This window comes from Agelaius tricolor, unplaced genomic scaffold, assembly GCF_023055355.1.
Source record: "Agelaius tricolor isolate 1412-34295 unplaced genomic scaffold, bAgeTri1.0.p SCAF_18, whole genome shotgun sequence".
Lineage (NCBI taxonomy): Eukaryota > Metazoa > Chordata > Aves > Passeriformes > Icteridae > Agelaius > Agelaius tricolor.
Genome location: NW_027269278.1, coordinates 2,957,670 through 2,977,610, shown reverse-complemented (window position 1 = coordinate 2,977,610; position 19,941 = coordinate 2,957,670). Strand labels below are relative to the sequence as shown.

Here is a 19,941-nt window from a genome sequence, read left to right as displayed (position 1 = left end):
TATGTGTGCAGTCTGGAAAATCTCCATAATTTGTGGCCATTCCAAACACATTAACAATCTCAACCAGATGTATATTGCATTATCTCATAACTTATTACATCTCTGTACCCAGGGTTTCCAGTCACCTCAAAGGTAGCAGAATTATTCTATTTATCAACCTTAATGCTGTATATTTAGACTGTTCCAAGTTTATATTTGGCTACTGCTAATACTCAAGCCAGGTTTGCTTCCAATAAAGGTGGTGAAATTTTATACATAAAACTGTTCTGCCTGAAAACCACTTTTTAGTTACTATTAAAAATAGTGATGAGTCACTTAATATCATGCATTTTTAATGTAGTAATAATTCTTCCAAAGGGATTGTTTTTCTAAATACTTTAACAGAGGAAAAATGGACCAGCAGCAATTACTAACAGTAGCATCTTGTATCCAAAGATCCAATCTAAATTTGCTTCCAGGACAAAATCTATATTGTTTATAGGGGGATATTTTGCTTAAACCAAAGGATAGGTTAATGTGCCATCTCCCACCTCAGTAACAGGTGAAAGGAAGTTCAACAGTATGAGCAGCTTTAAAACAGTTCTATTTTATTTAACAAAAGCAATTGCAGTTGGTGGTCATGGAGCCACAGACTTGTGTATTTTCAGCTTTGTCCACTGATGAATGAAGAAAACCTTTTCAGCATTTTAGGCTGTGTTCATACCATTACTCCCTACAAAAAAGGTCTGAGAAACCCTACCATCACAGGGACCCTCAGGATGGTGATGGGTGGGACCTGGGCATTCCCTGTTAGACAGGTCTGACTGCACAGTTTGGTCATTTCTTAGGCTGGTTGCTCCAAGCCCCAATGTCCAACCTGGCCTTGGACACTTCCAGGGATCCAGGGCAGCCACAGCTTCTCTGCCAGGGCCTCCCCACCCTCCCAGGGAACAATTCCTGATTCCCAATATCCCATCCACCCCTGCCCCCTGGCAGTGGGAGCCATTCCCCATTGTTCTGTAACTCCATTCTCTTGCACAGTCTCTCTCCATTTTCATTTTAGACTCCCTCAGGTGCTGGAAGGTCACAGTGAGGTCACCCTGGAGCTTTTCTTCTCCAGGCTGAGCAATCCCAATTCTCTCAGCCTTTCCTCACGGGAGTGGTGCTCCATCCAGGGGCAGGGAGGGCACCCTTCCCCTGCACTGGGCACTGTGAGGGCACACCCTGAGTGCTGTGCCCAGCTCTGGCCCCTCAGCTTGGGAAGGACCTTGGGACACTGAGCACATCCAGAGGGGACAATGAGGCTGGAGAGGGGCTGGGAACACAAACCCTGGGAGGAAGCCCTGAGGGAGCTGGGGGTGCTCAGCCTGGAGAAAAGGAGACTCAGGGCTGCCCTCATCACTCTCACAGCTCCTGAAAGGGGCCTGTGCTCAGCTGGGGCTGGGCTCTTTCTCCAGCAGCACTGACACAACCAGAGCACACAGCCTCGAGCTGCACCAAGGGAAATTCAGGTTGGATATCAGGAAAAAGTTTTTCACACAAAGAGTGATAAAGTTCTAGAATGGCTGCCCAGGGAGGTGGTGGAGTCCCCATCCCTGGGTGTGTTTAACAAAGCCTGGATGTGGCACTGGGTGCCAGGGTTGAGTTGAGGGGTTGGGGCTGGGTTGGACTCAATGATCTTGAAGGTCTCTTCCAACCTGGGGATTCTGTGAATTCTGTGAATCCCTCTGATCAGTTTGGTGGCCTCCTTTGGACTCACTCCAACAGGTCCTTGACCTTCCTGTGCTGGGCACCTGAGGGCTGGAGGCAGCTCTGCAGCTGGGGTCTCACCAGAGCCAAGAAGAGAGGCACAGTCCTTCCTTTGACCTGCTGCCCACACTGCTTTTGATGTGCGATGTGTCTGATCTTTCCTTTCAATGTCTTGCTGAAGTATCTTCTGGAAAAAGCACTTGGTATTTGTTGTGAAGTGATCTTTGTGTCATGTTTGATAGCCATTAAAAGCTGCTAAGGTTGGCTGAGTTACAAACTTTTGAGAAATTATTGTTCAATCTCCTTGGTAGAGCTGGAAAGCTCAGCTGCCTCTGAGTCTTGCCAGCAGAGAGCCCTGATCCAGCCAAGAGCTGGCAGGACCTTTGGATAATTGCAGTTGTATGATTGTGGCCCAGACCAAAACTGAGCCTGGGACTGGAACTGAGGACAGAGGACTGGGAGGAAAAAAAAACCAAAAAAGAAACAAGTGCCCAGCCAGGACCAGGGTGCAGGGAAAAGGAGGGTCCCTAATTTCAGCACAAAAGTTTAAAAATGTGAGTCCTGTGCATGGGTGCTGTTGAAGGCAGCACCTTGTTTGTGGCAGCCTGTTTCACAGTGTCCCTAAAAAAATATTCAAGAAGTGTAAGAAACTAAGAGAAGTAGACAAATAAGTATCAAAGATGACCATAAATAGACAGCTTAACTAATTGCGCAATGCAACAGCATAGTAATTAAACAGTTGTATCACAATGGAAGATAATAGATAAAATATTTTATACCTAAGAAATCTAACAGCTATTTTCTTCTAATACTTCTACCTGGAGTGAAGATTATTTGTTTCAGAGAGATTCTAGCAAGGCTGAAGATTGTACAGGCTTTTGTATTTCAGCACAATAAAAAGACCAGAAAATAACTCATCAATGTTAAAATTTGGCAGAGTTCCCATTGTGGGTGAATTTAAGTGCCAGAATTCTTGAATGAAGGATTAAAGGAGAACTGAAAGTCTTTGTGGAAATACAATGTCAAGACTGTTCCCAGTGTGTGTACAGCAGAAGGACACCTATGGTGTTCATGGTTAAAAGATCAAGTACCCAGATGATAGCAATATGGATTGGTTTGTACCTCCCTGTCCTTCAAACCCTCTTTTTTCTCTCTGTTTTTATTTTGTCCTCCCCTATGCTTGTCCCTTTTTCCTTACCTTCTCCTGAGGTCTAGTTCCTACTGTCAGAAATGTTTTCACCTTTCACTCTGATTTAAAATCCATAAACCCCTGAGAGAGGGACCAGACCCAGTCTCCTGATCTGACTGAAGCAGCAGACAGAACCACACTGCTTTTTGTGTTCCTATAAACCCTGACTTTGACAGCCTCTGTTTCCACAGAAATGCTCCCCTGACCACCATGGTAATGGCTTGGGGAAGGGATATGTCCTTCTCAGTGAAGTGGATTTGAAGGCCTCTAAACTCTGACTTTAACCACTATTCAGAGTGATAAAGAAACCCAGGAGGTACACTGGTGTAGCTGAACATTATTTTAGTTTTTTCCTAACCACGTGTCTAGTGGTAGTTGGTATTCCAAATGCACAATCCTAAAATCTGTCTCCAAAGAGCACAGTTTGCAAGGAATATCAAATGCAAGGAGTCATGCTGAGACACTGCAGCTTTATCTGCTTGTGGAGGACAATGTTTTGATTAGTACAAGGAGAGGGGATTGATTTCAGAGGGTACATTTGATATCATCATCCCTGCTTATCACTCAGAGTCTCACATGTCCTGCTGTGGTTTCTCTCTTCAACGATGGGAGGAATATGCTGAGCTCAGCTGAGCTGTTAAAAGCTGGAAGCCTGGTGTCATTTGAGGTGTCCCAGGGCTAGCAGATGTATTCTGTGAGGTTGGGAGATCTGTGCCCTTGTGGGAGGAGCAGCTGAGGACCAGGCAGGATACCCTGGTTTTGGGGAAGATGAAACAGGAAAGCCTTATAAATATGATTGTCTGGCAAAAGATTTTGAGAATATGGAAACTATAAGCGAGAAATGAAATGAAATGAAAGCAAGCTTTGAGATACCTTAGTTACTGGAAAACAATGGCATGGCCAGCTGAAGGTGATCCCCTTTTGATGGAACAACACCCTCTGCTTGCAGACAGATCCAAGGGTCAGAGCAGACCCTACAGCTTGGCAGAAGGGGCCCAAAGAGGAGTTTTTAGGGTTTAAAATGTAACACATGGTGTTACACATATGGTAATGTAATGATTCTTATAGGCTGTATGTAAATGCTATAGGATTTGTATATTGTACTAGATTGGTTAGTGAGAATGTATTGTAACAGGAACCTCACTCTCTTACCTTTTTTACTCTCTCACCCTTTTACTCTCTCATCCTCTCATCCTCTCTGCCCTTCTCTTCTCTCAGTCCTGCTCTGAGCTGTGTCTGGCAGCTCCCAGCAGGGCCCTGCACCCGGGCCCTTTGCAATAAACCCCAAGTTCCACAATCTGGCTGCAGAGATCTCTCGTGTCCCTCTGTCCTGACTGTCCTACCCCCTGATGCTCCTACACCCTGTCCTCTGCATCCCACAGCCTCTGCACCAGGAACTGCTACAAACAATGTGGGTTTCCCTCAGTACACAAAAATGTTTGGCTTTGCCACGTGGATGATCCATGCAAAATGCAAAGGTAATTCTGCATGAATACTGCAGCACTAACTCCTGCTAAACACCAGATGTAGTCCAGCTTTTAAAGGAATATTTCATTAGGCCAATCACTCTGATCTATTCAGTAAGGACTCTCGTGCTCAAGGAAACAAATATTGAAGTCTTACTAAATTCATACCATAAATATTTTGTGGCAACGAGGTTTTAAGAATTCCAAAGGGAAGTTTGAGAACAGATTTACTTAATGTTTACTTAAAAATCCCCAAACACTTATCTCCCTTCAGCACCTAGTGCAAACAATAAATTATACATGTGCATATGTACCTTATTCCTTGAGAATACCCAAGTATCCTTTGCAGCAGTGCTTTAAACCTTGCTGCTGTGGCCATTTGAGTCCAGATACTGCTGACATCTTAGGAACCAATTAAGAGACTTGCCAAAAGTGATGAAGTCCCTGATGTAACAGTGAGCAGAACCCAGCTCTCCTGACTTCCTGCTTTTATGATGTGTGTTCAATTTCCTCTGCCTCCACCTTGCTTTTGTCTTCTCTTGATTTCTAAAGCCCCAGTTTAGCTCCAGGGTAGTTTTTTTTTCCTTGTTACTGCATGAGTGCCACTGCTTCTCAAGCCTTCCTCTGAGCTTCTGATCATCATCTGCCCCACCTCATATGTTCCATCTCCCTTTTTCTTTGTTCCCCTTTCCAAGAGCTCTCAGATGCCATCAATCAGGGGTGGATTTGTTGCACTGGTGAGTCTGACAGAGCTGTCACAGCAGTGTTGAGGCTGGGCATACAGGTCCTGAACTGGACAGCTGTGGCTTTCCACCATCATCTGAATCCCTTGGCCACTGTTTCACCCTGGGGTGTGCCTGTCAGCCTGCACAACACAGGACATTTTTCATGCCATGCAGCCAAATCCTTTTTTAATACAGTGTTATATTTCCCAAAATCTGTTCACTGCTGCCTCGTTCCCTGTCTCTGTGCCCATCCAGGGGATGAGTGCAAAGGTGTTGCTGACTGCTCCCATCTCATCTCCCCCCTGCTCTGCTCCTTGCAGCCCCTCCAGCTGCCTGGAGCTGCTCCTGCTCTCCAGCAGCAATAGCAGCAGTGGTGCTGGAGACTGGGGGATGCTGAGGAAGGATGCAGGAGCTGGTGTCTGTGTGTAGTTAGGGAGGTGGACTTGCAGCAGAGACCTCATTCAGCTGTGCCTCATCCCTTTCCTAAAGTCTCTCTGGGTTGTAAAACCCATTATTGCTTTTCCTTCTCTGAGCCCCTCCACACAGTGTTGTTTGTGGTTTTGTTTTAACTTGGTTGCTCCCAGCATCTTCTGGCATCAGTCTCATCCTTTCAGACTGAACTCTTACCCCTCTCAGGGTCTCTGCAAATTGAGTCTTGCACAGAAGAATCTGGAATTATTATGCAGAAAATCAGGATTACAGAAGTGAGTGTAAGACCTTGTGGCAGGGAAAAGTGATTTTATTCTGCAAATGCCTGAGGTTTCCCCCTCTCACTCATTTTCTTGCTAGATTTTGCACACTCATAGCCACATAGTCCCAAGCATCAGTGCCTGGTGGTCACTGGTGACCAGGATCACTTGTGTGCAGTGCTTTGGAACAAGGGGCATTGGCTGCCATGGCTCACAGCCTCATTCAGTTGTGACAAGAGACTGATTTGGGACTCGTCATTGATGCCCATTAGCAATGGGTGCTCTCTGGGACCTTTTCCATCATTGTTTCCTTTCACCTTTTATAGTCTTAAGTAAAATTCTTTAATTTCACAGTTCTCTTGTATCCCCCACTGTGCATCTTAAAGCTTCACTTCTCCATCTTCTTTACACCTTATTTTAGGTAATTTTCCTCCTCTTCATTCATTTGGATTAAAACATCATATAGAGTCCTCTGTAGCAATTAATGCATTGTTTTCCTGTTATTCCTTGTTTTGTATTTTCTTTGTATGCTTGAACATTTGCACACACTTAGAGTCATACTGCCTTTATACTAATCCTAAATAAATATTTTTTAAATCTTTGCATGCAAAAGGAAAGAAAGTAAATGGGTGCAAGTCATGGATTAAAGACAGGAAAAATTCAGCTTAGTTACACATAATGAACTCAAACTACTGATAAAGTGTTCACAAGAAATGAGGAAGCTAAATTGTTGCTGGGCCTTTTTTTTTTTTGCATAGAATCATTATCAGATTATTTTGGTTCATTATCAGGTACTACTTGGAAGTGCACAGCTGGAATCCAATCCTCTGTGCCGTTCTGATATCCTTATTAAATATGATGAGATTGAAAAGTGCAGTAAAGGGCATAAAATGGCTGGAATATAGATTCCAAGTCAATAGAAAAAAAAAGAAAGAAAAAAAAAGAAAAAAACCCAAGCTTTGGTGTGTCTATTTAAGAGAGAGCTGGGAGCAATGAGGGTGTGGAATCTCACTGTGTGCCAGCACCCTGCAGAGAAACACAAATATAAACCAAAATCATTTAGCAGAGAGTGTAAGTCAGGGTCAAATGCTGCTCCTGGTTCTGCTGAGTAAGGAAATCAATGAGATGTGTCCTGAGGTCAGATAATATCAGCAGAATCTGCAGTATTAACATTTTGTCCATCATATACGTGGCTATAGGTTATAAATAGTCCAAGAACAGCACAGTTTGGGCAGAAGGATTTTTTGTAATAGGATTTGAAGTAAAAATCTTCTAAGCTCAGAAATGCCTGCTGAGAATTAGCAAACAAAATGAAATATTTTCCTGCCCTACTTTCCCTGCTTAGCCATTCCCGTGCAGACGCTTGAAATACAGAAAACTGTGGAGCAGAGTACTGGTCATATTAAAAAATCCTCACATATTCAGTGTGTTTTATGGAGTCTGTACTCTAATCCCCTCCTGCCTCCTTTATGGCTCTCAGCTGCTCTTTAAAATAGTTGAAGGGGTTTAGTTTTCTATCTGGTTGCATGAGATGTAGCACGTGTATCAGAGCTGCAGCTGAAAGTGCAGCTGCAAGGGGGGTGAGAGTAGAGGGTTCCTGGGTGTTTGCCCCTGGTGCTCAGCAAAGCCTTTCCTATTTGTGCTAAAAGCTGGGTGGATTCTGGGATGGAGATTTTCCCCAAGAGGAGAAAAGAGGGGAAGGGGAGACTGAGGGCAGATCTCATAGCAGTTCACAATTTCCTTATGGGGAGCAGGCAGTGATCTCTGCTCTCTGGTGAGTAGGGACAGGAGATTTAGGAACATTTTCTTCACCCAGGGGGTGGTTGGGCACTGGAATAGGCTCTCAGGGCAGTGCTTGAGGCACCAAACCTGCCAGAATTCAAGCAGTGTTTGGACAACACCCTCAGGCACAGGGTGGGATTGTTGGGGTGTCCTGTGCAGGGCCAGGAGTTGAACTTCAAAGATCCTTCTGGGTCAGCTCAGCATAGTCTGTGATTCTCTCTGTCCTTGGGGTCAAGTTTCTTCCTTCCCACCACACAGAGAATTGCAAATCTAAACCATGACCAATCATAAGCCCATGAAAGGCTGGAAGAAGTGCAGAGGTTCACTCCACACCGTATCTGGCTGTTCTGTTGTGGCAGGTGTGGTGAAAACACCCTGTACCCAACCTGTGTCTGTGCTGGTGAACTCTGGAAGCCCAGAGCACACCTTCATTGCTCCTTTGGCTGCTCATCCATTCTACAGCAAGGAATGTCCATGATATATCAGCAGCTCTGCCTTGGTGATGGCTGAGCCTCTGGCTGCAGAAAGATTGGGACTTCTGTCTGACTGCACCAGCCATGGGTAGGGGCCATGAGTTGCTTCACTTCTAAGTTTCAAAAAGCATAGCTGTAATGATTGAATTTCCTGGCAAAGTTGACATTGACTTTATCCAACATCAAGAAAAGAGCAATCAAGCAGTTAATTCTAAAATATAACCTTGAAAGGGAAAGTCATCGTTAGACTTTTAAGTCTGATTAAGTAGAACTTGTTCTATTATTTTGAGAAATTTAGGGCAGCTCTGTACAACTCAGTATAAGAGCATTTTAGGTCTGATTTTAGATTGAGGAAATCTGCCCATCACTTCTGTGCTGCTTTACATATTAACTTCAGGAGCAAGTTGTAGCTTGATGCTGTGTGAGAATATCCTGGTGGTTTGAAACAAACCCTTGTAGTTCAGAGCTAACCTCCCATTCAGCTTTGGAATAGAGATGTGGAGAGAGCAGGAAGAAATTCTTCCCTGTGAGCATGGTGAGGCCCTGGCACAGGGTGCCCAGAGAAGCTGTGGCTGCCCCTGGATCCCTGGAAATATCCAAGGTCAGGTTGGACAGGGCTTGGAGCAGCCTGGGATAGGGGAAGGCGTCCCTGCCCATGGCAGGGGCTGGAATTGAGGAGCTTTAAAGCCCCTTCTAACTCAAACCATTGTAAGTGTCGCAGAGAAAGAAAGGACTAGAAAAGATTTTTGAGCAACAGGAACACAGCTTAGATTCATCCATTGCATGATCCAACCATCTTGCAGTCGTGCACCTCAGCTTTCTACTTGTGAATTGGACTGCCTGGGGTGGCTGCACTGAATGTGTATTGGAGGGAATTCCTGTGTAGGGAATAAGCACAAAGCACTTAAGTCACATTTAAATTGTCACAGGGGACTGAAGTTGCATGTGGGTGTGCTTTGGAGAGAGAATGCACCTGATATTCCTGCCCAGTTAGAGGTTAATAGGTTACTGCCTGCCTCAGCTGGTGCTTTGAAAATATCAGGAGGCAGAGTGGCAGCAGCTGTGAGACTGGGCTGGGCTCTCTCTCCCTCTCTCAGTGAAAGGTCTGCAACATTTTAGAGGTGTTAAGGATGGATTAGGCAGGCTTGTAAAAGGAAGTTGCAGTGAAAGCATCTCTGAATAACAAAAGCATGAGTTAACTGTTCAGTACAAGGGGTAATCCTGTTAGTACCTTAGCAGGGCAGCTGCTGAGGAAAGGAGATTTTCACATTGTTGTTTTGTGGCTCTAAACTGAATATGATTGCCCAAATGCAGGTCTCAATAAATTAGGCATTGAAATCAAAATTTAAGATATGCTTTTATGACTTAAATTTATCATTCTATTGCTTGATGTACTTTCATGATCTAAGAGAATTCATGGACATGTTATTAGGAAATGGAATAAACCTGGAAAATTCATTAGTGAGCAGGAGAGCAAGAAAGAAAAGTGCAAATGAAGGTGGAGAAAACTCCAACCTCCCAAAAAGCAAAATCTGATCCAGCACAGGGTGTGCAGGTTACAGTTAGGGCATTGACAGTCAATACTTCCAACAGACTCAAAGGCAAACTCAGGACATTATTAAAACAGTGTGGTTTCAAACCTTCCAAACTGCCAATTCCTTGGTAGATTCAAACCAGGCAGATTGAGGTTTAGGTTGTTAACTTCTAAGAGACACTTTAGGAGTGAGCAGGGAGTATAAACAAAGCTAATAGATGTAACTCAGCATGTGTTTTCAAGAGAGGGAATCCACAGTACCTGGGTACTTGTACAGCCTTTAATAATACAAACCTGATCTCTTTTCCATATTAAAGACAGGCACTGCCAGGCTCTAAAGAAAATGCCTTTGGTCTTTCTCAGCAGTGAAGAAGGTGACTGTTCCTCAAATTACTCCTTGCCTGTACTTTTGATTCTTGCCCTCTATTTTTATACCCAAGTCTCCATTTCCATTGGTTCTGTGCCACTGTTTGGTGCTTAGCTTCCTACTTGATCTGAATTGTGTAGACAAAAACGAAGGGAAAGGAGACCTCAGCATACCTTATCAGCATCATTTTGGAACAGAGTGTATTTCTTGTACAGCCACAAGGACTAATGCAAAGCTCCTAGGATGCTGAGGGCAGAGACATATGGAAAATTAACACAAAGGGAGAAAGTGAGTGGACATCCTGTGGCTTATGATGAAGGCACTTAGGGAATTGAGCACAGGAGTGGTCTTTAAAACAGAAAACTAAATTGAGTATTCAATTTCTAGGCTGGTGCTTACTCATTTATGAATTCATATGTACATATTCAATTAAACATTCAGAGACGTTTCAGGAGGGTCAGAGCTGCCTCATAACCTCATCCCAGAACTCAAACTCTAAAGAGGGACATGCAACAGATGTGAATATAAGTATGGAGCAAAGCAGTGGCTAGAGCTGAGAAATAAATTAAATTATAATCACCTGGAAGAAACTTGTTTGGCTTCAGTGCACCTCACAAGTTCACTGAGGTGAAATTTAGTGGTGGCTGATTGAGCTGGAGAATCTCAGCCTGCATGGACGAGTGATAAAGACTCTGTCTCCAAAGAGAGATAATGGTGATAAAGGAAAAAACCAACCAAAACTTTCCAGAAAATATTTGGCAGTAGAAGGAACACTTACGGGCTTGGTGGTGACTTTGGAAAGGTGAAAGTTGTTTTGTTGGTGTCCACATTGTTAATGTCCTTCCATTTAGAATGGCACAGCGTGTGACATTATGTGCAATAAATTACAAAAGCATTTTAAAGTCATCAGAAAAGTATTGCAGAAGACAAACAGAATGAGTCAGACACTTCCATCCTTAAAATTTAGACTAGAAGTGAGAAATGATTGAATGTACTCTGGTAAGCAGGAGAAGAAAAGGAAATTTTTTTTCTATGTATCTTTGTGGTTTATCTCAATTGAAATTTGTAACACCAACCCCCTCCATACCCCAACCCCAATTTCTCTACATGACATTTTCTAGAACAAGCAAGTAACATTATTGCAAAGAAATTGTGACCTAAATACAAACAGGATTTTTCTGGCTGTTTAGCAGCCTTGGTTCCCATAACAGCAATGTTTTAAATAGCCTGGCTTCAGATGCCTGTGATACAAAAAGAAATTCTCAGCAGTTAGATTCCTACCAATGGGAAAGTGGATTTGAGGAAAGCCATGAAAGAACAGAGCCAATCCAGCTGAGCAATTTGGCACAGGATCTGTCTGTTTCAAATATGGGAGAGGCAAGTTCCAAATGAAAAGATGACTTGTCAACAAGTAATTCAAGTGTGGAAGATGACTGGTGCATAGGAGTGAAGAAATTGAGTGTAGAAAGAAGTAGTTCACATTCCCTCAGGGAGGCATTTTGCAGCATTTTTAGAAGAAGTGGGAATCCCACATCCCCAAGAAATTCCATACAGAATGCAGAACCTTTATGGTGCCATATCTCCAGGCAGTATCTTCCTGCTCAGACAGCCCTTGAGGCATGGGAAGGTACCAGAAAAAACCCTGTACAATCCCTTTCAGAGCTGAGGGGCCCTCACTGAAGCGAGTAGGGTTGCAAAAGATTCCAGGAATCCTAAAAACATGAAGTGAAAGATGGGGCTGAACTGAAGAAGTAGCATGAGTCCCCCTTAAATTACCAAAATTGTTTTTTCCATAGACTTCATAAGTACCCATGGACTAGAAGATGGAGCTCACAGGAAAAAACTGTGTAAAAGGAACTGCACAAACTCATCATTCCCTTACAATTTATTGGTAATGTTTTCCACTTTGGTTGATGTAATCTGGCCTATGACTGATGGATGTTCCTTTCTCTGGACTTGATTTAATTCTGAGTAAGGCAGACAAATTGCAGGCACCAAATAGAAGCAGGCATACAGAGGAAATTGAGTTTTTTTCTGGAGAATGACACAAATTACCTGTTTGTTAATGGCTAAACTATGGATTTTGTGGAGTTGTCTCCACATTTTTTGCACACAGTTGTATCAGTAGGCTGAAACCATGTCTGTTTTTATACAGTGCTCAAGCAATCTCATTGCTACTAAAAATCTGTGTGCTGTGAGGTACATGCAGAAATCTGGAGCCCAGTGCTTGGAGCTGGTGTCTTCCCACCAGTTTAGAAAGGACACTGAGTCACTGAATCAAATGTTTAAGGGATAGGAGTTACTGAAAGTGAAATTATTTACAAAGAAGTGAAATGTCTTTTCAGATGTCAAAACACCTTGGGGTTCTTCAGTTCACATGTTGTAGATCCACATTTTCCTGGTTTCTAGTATGTGTTTCTCTTTTTGCTGTATGAGACTCAGAAATAGCCAGAGGAGGGACTTTGCCGGGTGCTCTGCAGTGAAGCAAATTGAACACAAATTTATTGCTGCCCAAGCAAGTTTGTAAGATCCTTGTTAAAACTTTATAGAAAAAAAAATTACTTGTATAAGTGTGATTTGAAATGGATGAACTTGTCAAGGCCTAAATACCTACAGAGGTGTATCTCTATATAATTGTGTCATTACCAGGAGAAAAATCTGCACAGACATGTTTCTGTGGCACTGCATCAGGCTGCTACTAATTCAGGAATATCTATATGTAGAACAGTTTCAAGGAAGACTTGCAGAGAAATGTGAGGATTTTCCATACTGAAATAGTTCTATTACAGTGCCTGCTGGGCTATATATGTATCAATGTATCACTGTCTTGAGATATACTTGATTTTCTTGTGCAGGGCTTGATAAAATCAGTATTCTTTGCTCCACCTGTATGTTTGTATTTGTGCTATTTAATTTAGCCAAGCTAATTAAAGCAGTGCAGTTTTTGAATGTCAGCAAATAGCAGAGGCCTGTGTATATAGATACTGCAGACAGGCAGTGCCCAACCACTCCAGGGGTTATCAGCTTTATCAGCTGGCTTTGCTGCAGGGATGAATTCTGATTCTCTTGCTCATGTGCATTGTTCTGAAAACAATTCTGAAAAATGCATACATTTTTCTTTAGTGAGATTTGAAGGTGTTTCAAAATTTTAATGCTTAAATGAAATTTCAAGAAATTACTGAAAAGGAAAACTCTGGGGAAAAAAAAACTAAGACCCTAAACCTTGATTCAATTGAAACTGAAATTACATTTTTCTGTGTCTCAATTTTTGTCTATTACTAGAAAAATCAATATTACTACAGACCAGATCCTGAAGTGTTTTCTCAATTGAAGTTTTCCCTGAATTAAAATCACAACCTGCAGGACTGACTCAGCATTAACACTGAAGCTGAGTGAAATAACTAAAATTATTATGAACATTGATGAATTCTATATAGATTTAAAAGGACCTGGGGGACATTTAATCAGAACAGAACACATTTTGGTATATCACTTATCCACTCTGTAGTCAGCATTAACTTTTAAAGCAAGGTTTTTGAGAAAGACTATGACATTTGTGCAGTGCTACTGTAAATAAGCCAAGCTATAGTATCAATTTATACAATGATTATCAGAGTGATATTTTATTTGTGGTCAGGCAATCCTATATTTTACAATTCTAAAAGTAGGAGAAAAATTTTCTAAGAGCTTGAGGTTGAGAAATAAGTTTGATGGGAATGAAAATATTATTGAATATGTGTATTACCTCTGTTTGGTTTTATGTTCTGTGGTGTTTTGCAAAACTCTGGCTGTGCACAGTCTCAGCTGCCCACTGAGACACAGGGTGAAAGAAAAGATGAACCAAGGCAAGGTGTAAACAGTGAGGTGGGCCAGGATTTGGGGTTCATCAGCCCCTCCTTGTTAAATTCACTAGAGCAGAGCCTGAATGTCAATCACAGGTAACTCACTGAGGGCAGACACAGTGTGGAAGGTTCCTTGCTGGTATTAAACCCCCCTGGGTGTGTGATTGATGTGTTTCATTCACACTGAGTAAAATTAGCCTGTGCTAGAAAGCTGTGACCTACAGAGATGAGATTGATCTTCCATCACCTCCCAGCCATGGGCATTGCCCATTTCCTGGAGAGTTTTCATTAACAATTCTTTAAGGCAGGGCCTTAGATGTTGCCATGTTTGCTGGGGCTTTTGGCCTTTTTTTTATTGCTGTTCTGTTTGTTTGTCAGAGGACTCTGGGGGTGAACACCTGGAGGGGTGGGGCAGAGATGATCTCTGGACTGTCTGGTGAAATCGCTGTGTGATTTTTGAAAAGCTGAGGGTGTCTCTCTCCAGGCTTCTGTCTTAAGTGATGGCTGCAAGTTGGTTTGACACATGGCTGTACAGTCCATGTATGTTAGTGCTGCTATAACTTTCATTTTTACTGCATTCAGCAGGGTACTGGGTTCTTTGATGGGTGGGGGTTTCTTCTATTTTGCTTGGTGGGGCTTTTGTTGTTTGGCACTTTTTTTTTTTTTTTTTGTGAGACTGTCAAGATATTTTGTTCTGAATCTGTGAATATTGTGATCTTGAAGGTGGGTACCTAGCCAAAAAATTGAAGGTAATTTTTTTCTAAGTGTTTGGCTCCTGGCAACTGGTTGAAATGGGCAATTTTCCAGTTGTTCTAGGCTTTTGGCATCTCTAGCTGCTCTTGTTGGTCTGTACAGACCTACATTTGTCCTACTTAAAAAATAAAACCAGGGTTGGGTGGTGTCCTGAGGTGACAGGACACCTCCTTCAGAGGTTCTCTCCCAAATTTGCCCTAAGCCAGGACAGGTGGTTTGACAGCAGTAATTGCAGATACTGGGATACTGGGCACACCAGAATAAATATGAGGGCAAATATTTGAGCCACAAAGATGGGCTGAGAATAAAGGAACCATCAGTCAAAATGGAGTAATGTTGTCTCTTCTGGTAGAGGTGGCCACAGATAAAAGCTGATATATTGGTAGCAGTCCTTGGTGGTGCTGAGTCAGAGTGAGGGCAGTTGTGCTCTGAGGTTTGTGCATCAGATGTGTTGGAGTAAAAACATTAGAGACATTTGTAGTGTTCTCATGGTGAGGGATGCCCAGGCCAACAGAGGGCAATGAAAGAGGTTTTAGCTGAATGTTGGGGCCACCCTTCCCCTTGACAGACCAGCCCAATGCAGAGAGGATTTTTTGGGATGTTCCAAAAGTCTTTATGGGGAAAAAACCAACAAGGAAATAAACACTTGTAGAGAAAGAGCTCTTGAATTGGGTAGTAGGTGCAACATAGCTGGACCTACCTGGAGGACTACAGCCTATGGTTTGTCTCATTAAATCTCTCACCTTAGTGACTTAGGTGGTTTAAGTTTATTGTCTTTGCTGGGACTTTTGACATTGGGGTAAAACTCATTGCAGGTGCAGCATCTCCACCCCCACTGCTGAGTTTGTTCAATTTCATGACTTTTTTTTGTCAGTCCTCTGTCACAAGGGGAGAGGAGGAAAAAACACGAACTGGAAAAGAGATCATGTTCCACCTTCTCTGCAGCTGCACCTGATCACCTTGAGCCTGTGTATTGCATTGGATGAGAAACTGAGGCTCCCCTTAAATGCTCGTAACTCATGGGTGTGACTTGCAGAATTCTCTCAGCCGAGCGGAGCTGGCAAGCGGCTCAGGGGTGCCCATAGAGGTTGGGCAGGGGGATGGTGCTGCAGCAAGGATGAATCGCCGATGGAGCAGAGGGGCAGGTCTCCAAGAAAGAGGTCGTCAAACCCACTGCAGCAGCACACTAAACGGCACCAGACCTGGCTGGAAGCCCATTTTTTTTCGGAGCTCTGCGCTGATTTAACCCTCTCAAGCGGACCTATTTCAGCGCCGCAGCAGCAGCAGCAGCAGGTCCACAAGCGAACGCCGTTGTCTGCTCCCCCAGCCGCCTCCCCGCGCCCCCAGAGCTTCAGCAGCGAAGCCGGGGCGGAGACGAGGAGCGGTGGGGACGGCACCGGAGCCGCGCCCCTCCAGGCTCGGCGGCCACCGGCGCCGGGGGTCCCGGAGCTCCGGGGGCCGCAACACGTGGGCGCGGGCGGCGGGGCCGGGCGGGGCGCGGGGCGGCGCCGGCCGTGCCGCTGTTCCCGGCCCAGGTGCTGAACCGGCGCCAGCCGCGGCTTAGCGTCCACCCCCGCCTCCTCCCGCGCAGCAGCTGGAGCACGAGAAAGCGGATCCGGCAAGTCCCGGTCCCTCCTCCTTCCTCCTCCTCCTCCTCATCCTCCTGAGAGCCGCCGGAGGGAGAGAGGTCGGAGCCGCCGCTTCGCGCAGCCGGCGAGCATGGAGCGGGCGGCGGCGGGGCCGGGGCCGGCGGGCGGCTGCTGCTCGCCGCTTGCATGAGGCGGCCGGGCGGCGGCGGGGAGTGAGGCCGGGCCGGGGCCGGGCTCGGCGGCTCCGGGCTCCGGCTGCTCCCGTAGGCACCCCCCGCCCCGGCCATGGCGGCGGTGCTGGGCCCGCTGCTGCTGCTGGGGCTGTGCGCCGGGCGGGCGGCGGGCGGGCCGCTCCGCTACTCGGTGCGGGAGGAGCTGCCGCACGGCGCCTTCGTGGGCAGCGTGGCGAGCGACCTGGGCGTGGATCCGCGGCGGCTGGCGGCCAGGGGAGCGCGGATCACCTCGGGCAGCGGCCGGCAGTACCTGGAGTTGGAGCTGGGCCGCGGGGCGCTGCTGGTGCGGGAGCGCATGGACCGAGAGGCGCTCTGCGAGCTGAGCCCCTCCTGCTTCCTCAGCCTGGAGCTCGTCATCGAGCAGCCCATCGAGGTGCACAACGTGGAGGTGGAGGTGCTGGACATCAATGACAACGCGCCGCGGTTCCCCCGCCAGGATTACCGGCTGGAGATCAGTGAGTCTGCCGTGCCCGGGGCCCGTTTCCACATTGAGAGTGCCCAGGACCCTGATGTGGGCACCAACTCCGTGCAGAACTACCTGCTCAGCCCCAATCGCCACTTTGCTCTGGACCTCAAAGGCTTCCAGAGTGGCAGCAAACTCCTGGAACTGGTGCTGCAGCAGCCACTGGACCGGGAGCAGAGTGCCCTGCAGCAGCTGGTGCTGACTGCTGTGGATGGTGGGGATCCCCCCAAATCCGGCACAGCCCAGATCTCTGTGCGAGTTGTGGATACCAATGACAACCCACCTGCCTTTGACCGCTCCACCTACACCGTGAGCCTTCTGGAGAACTCCCTGCCTGGCACGCTGGTGGTCAAACTCAATGCCTCAGACCCAGATGAGGGCTCTAACGGGGATGTGATCTACTCCTTCGGCAGCTACACCCCCCAGAAGGTGAGACAGCTCTTTAGTGTGGACCCACATTCAGGGGAGGTGCGGGTTAATGGCACTTTGGACTATGAGGAGGCATCCTCCTATGAGATCTATGTGCAAGCCACTGATCAGGGCCCTGTCTCCATGGCTGGGCACTGCAAGGTGCTGGTCAACATTGTGGATGCCAATGATAATGCTCCCGAAGTGCAGCTGACCTCCCTGTACAGCCCAGTGCCAGAGGATGCAAGGTCAGGAACTGTGGTGGCCCTGATGAGTGTCACTGACCAGGACTCAGGGCTGAACAAGCAGGTGAGCCTGCGCATTCCCCCCGGCCTCCCCTTCACTCTCAACTCCTTCAAGAACTCCTACACCCTGGTCACCCAGGGCAAGCTGGACCACGAGAAAGCAGCAGCCTACAACATCACAGTTACTGCTACTGATTCTGGGAGCCCCCCTCTGTCCTCCCAGAAGGTGATCCATGTGGAGATCTCCGACATCAATGACAATCCTCCACGCTTCGAGGAGCCTGTGTACTCAGTTTACATCCCTGAGAACAACCCCCTCGGAGCCTTCCTGTGCACTATTAAAGCCACTGACCCAGATGTCGCCAAAAATGCCTACGTGTCCTATTCTCTGCTCGATGGAGAGATTGAAGGGCTACCAGTTGCTTCCTATGTCTCCATTAAATCTGACAGTGGCAACATGTATGCTGTCAGGTCCTTTGACTATGAGACACTGAGGGAGTTCCAGGTGATTGTTCAGGCTCAGGATGCTGGGGTCCCACCACTGAGCAGCACTGTCACTGTCTACATCTATGTGGTGGATGAGAATGACCATGCTCCACAGATTCTGTATCCTACCTCAACCAACAGTTCCGCGGCCCTGGAGATGATCCCACGCTCAGCATATGCTGGATATTTGGTAACCAAAATTATAGCCATTGATGGAGACTCAGGACAAAATGCCTGGTTGTTCTTCTACCTGGTGCAAACCTCAGATCCGGGTTTGTTCAGGATAGAGCTCCATACTGGGGAGATTAGGACTACTCGCAAGCTGGGCGAGGACACCACACCCACTTTCAATCTGACGGTGGAGGTGAGAGACAATGGAGAGCCATCGATGTCCTCATCAGTATCCATCACTATTGCTGTGGTGGACAGAGTCTCCAAAATCATCCCTGATAGAAGAAGACACTTTAAAAGCCCAAGCAATTACTCAGAGGTCACTCTTTATCTCATTATCGCTTTGAGCGCCATCTCCTTCGTTTTCCTTTTCACACTCATTGGGCTTTCTATCATCAAGTGCTACAGATACAGTCTGTATGGGAGCTCCTGCTGTGCAGGGTGCTGTACTGTGAGAGAACGGAGCCCTGCTGAATTGTACAAGCAGGCCAACAACAACATTGATGCTAGATTGCCCCAAGGTTTAAAAGTGCAGCCCCATTTCATTGAAGTGAGGGGCAATGGGTCTCTCACAAAGACCTACTGCTATAAGGCCTGCCTGACTGCAGGATCAGGAAGTGACACTTTCATGTTTTACAATACCTGTGGCCCAACAGGAACTACTGGTCCCTCTGCAGTGGTGACTGAGAGGCATCTGACAGGACAAAGTGGGCAGAGTGCACAAAACCTGATCATACTTAGAAATGACTCCATTACTCCTAATGAGGTGAGGCTACCTTGGTAAATGGTCTGCACAGTGCTCTGAGCAAATCTGTACCCAGGCAGAGGTTCCAGCTGGAAAACTCAGATGAAGCATATTCCCTTAGGGGCTTGCTGACACTCAGCTCTGACACTTGGTTATAATGGATCTAATCTATGCCATGCATTTTGTTTCTAGGTAAATACTGAGACTTTCAGGGTGCAGTTGGTAAGTTCAGTATATGCATCTGATGTTCGAGATTCACCTCATTTTTGCAGCAAATGCTGTACTGAGTGTTGCATCCTTCCCTGTCTAAAATTGCCTGCTGCTACAGAGTGCTGAGGAATGACACATCTAATCTTGCAGTTTTGATGGGAGAACTCATATTGCAGAAGAAAAAAAATAATCAGTGATTAGCTTTGAAATCAAAAGGGTACTTTATGGCAGTTATGGATGTTTGCTGCTCTGCTGTCTTCCTACCTAAGTAAATCTGTTGAATTTAGAAAAGCATATTATTGCAAGGATCTTGCTAATGTGAGTGTGTTTTAGTTGTCTAAAAACTACAATCCCTCCTCTGATAATGTTTGTTCTACCCAGTGCTGCATTTTATGCTTTCTAACCTGTGACAACCCAGCGACATTTTTGCAGAGAATTACAGCAAGTCACCATCATTAAGTTACAGAGTGACAACTTTGAGCCTGCTGGGTTCCTGTTGAAAATTGTTTAATAGCTATGGTTTGACCAGCCATGTATTAACCTTTGCAATGTTTTCCCACAGTGAAGAATTAATGGTTGCTTTATTCTGTTGTGCAGGAAGCCTGCAGTTGGTGTGTGGTTTGCATGATCTGTGCAGTTTCCTTTTTACACATGTTGGGATTGAACTCGGCAGCACTCACAGGAGAGACTAATTCTGGTGCACAAAAGGAAAATCCTGCCATTGCTGTGTGTTGTTTGTATCCCATAATTGGGATATGGGATTGTGTGAGATCAGTTTGTGCATTAATGTGTGCTATGCCCCAGACAGGGGAAAGTCAGGGAAATAACTGGTGGGAAAGAAAG

General features: G+C 45.7%; 1 protein-coding gene across 8 annotated transcripts in view; it reads left to right on the top strand.

The window, feature by feature from the left end:
• LOC139597580 (protocadherin alpha-C2-like) overlaps positions 1–19,941 on the top strand; it is a 154,112-nt gene that overhangs the window by 89,073 nt on the left and 45,098 nt on the right. The window contains exon 1 of one of the 8 annotated variants that reach the window (XM_071443034.1): positions 15,372–18,909. The exons of 6 other annotated variants lie outside the window; for them this stretch is intronic. In XM_071443034.1, coding sequence (XP_071299135.1) covers positions 16,423–18,909 — 2,487 coding nt within the window. In that variant the 5' untranslated portion in view covers positions 15,372–16,422. Of the gene's footprint in view, positions 1–15,371; positions 18,910–19,941 lie in introns of those variants that run through there. One more of the 8 variants, XM_071443029.1, reaches the window with a different exon arrangement.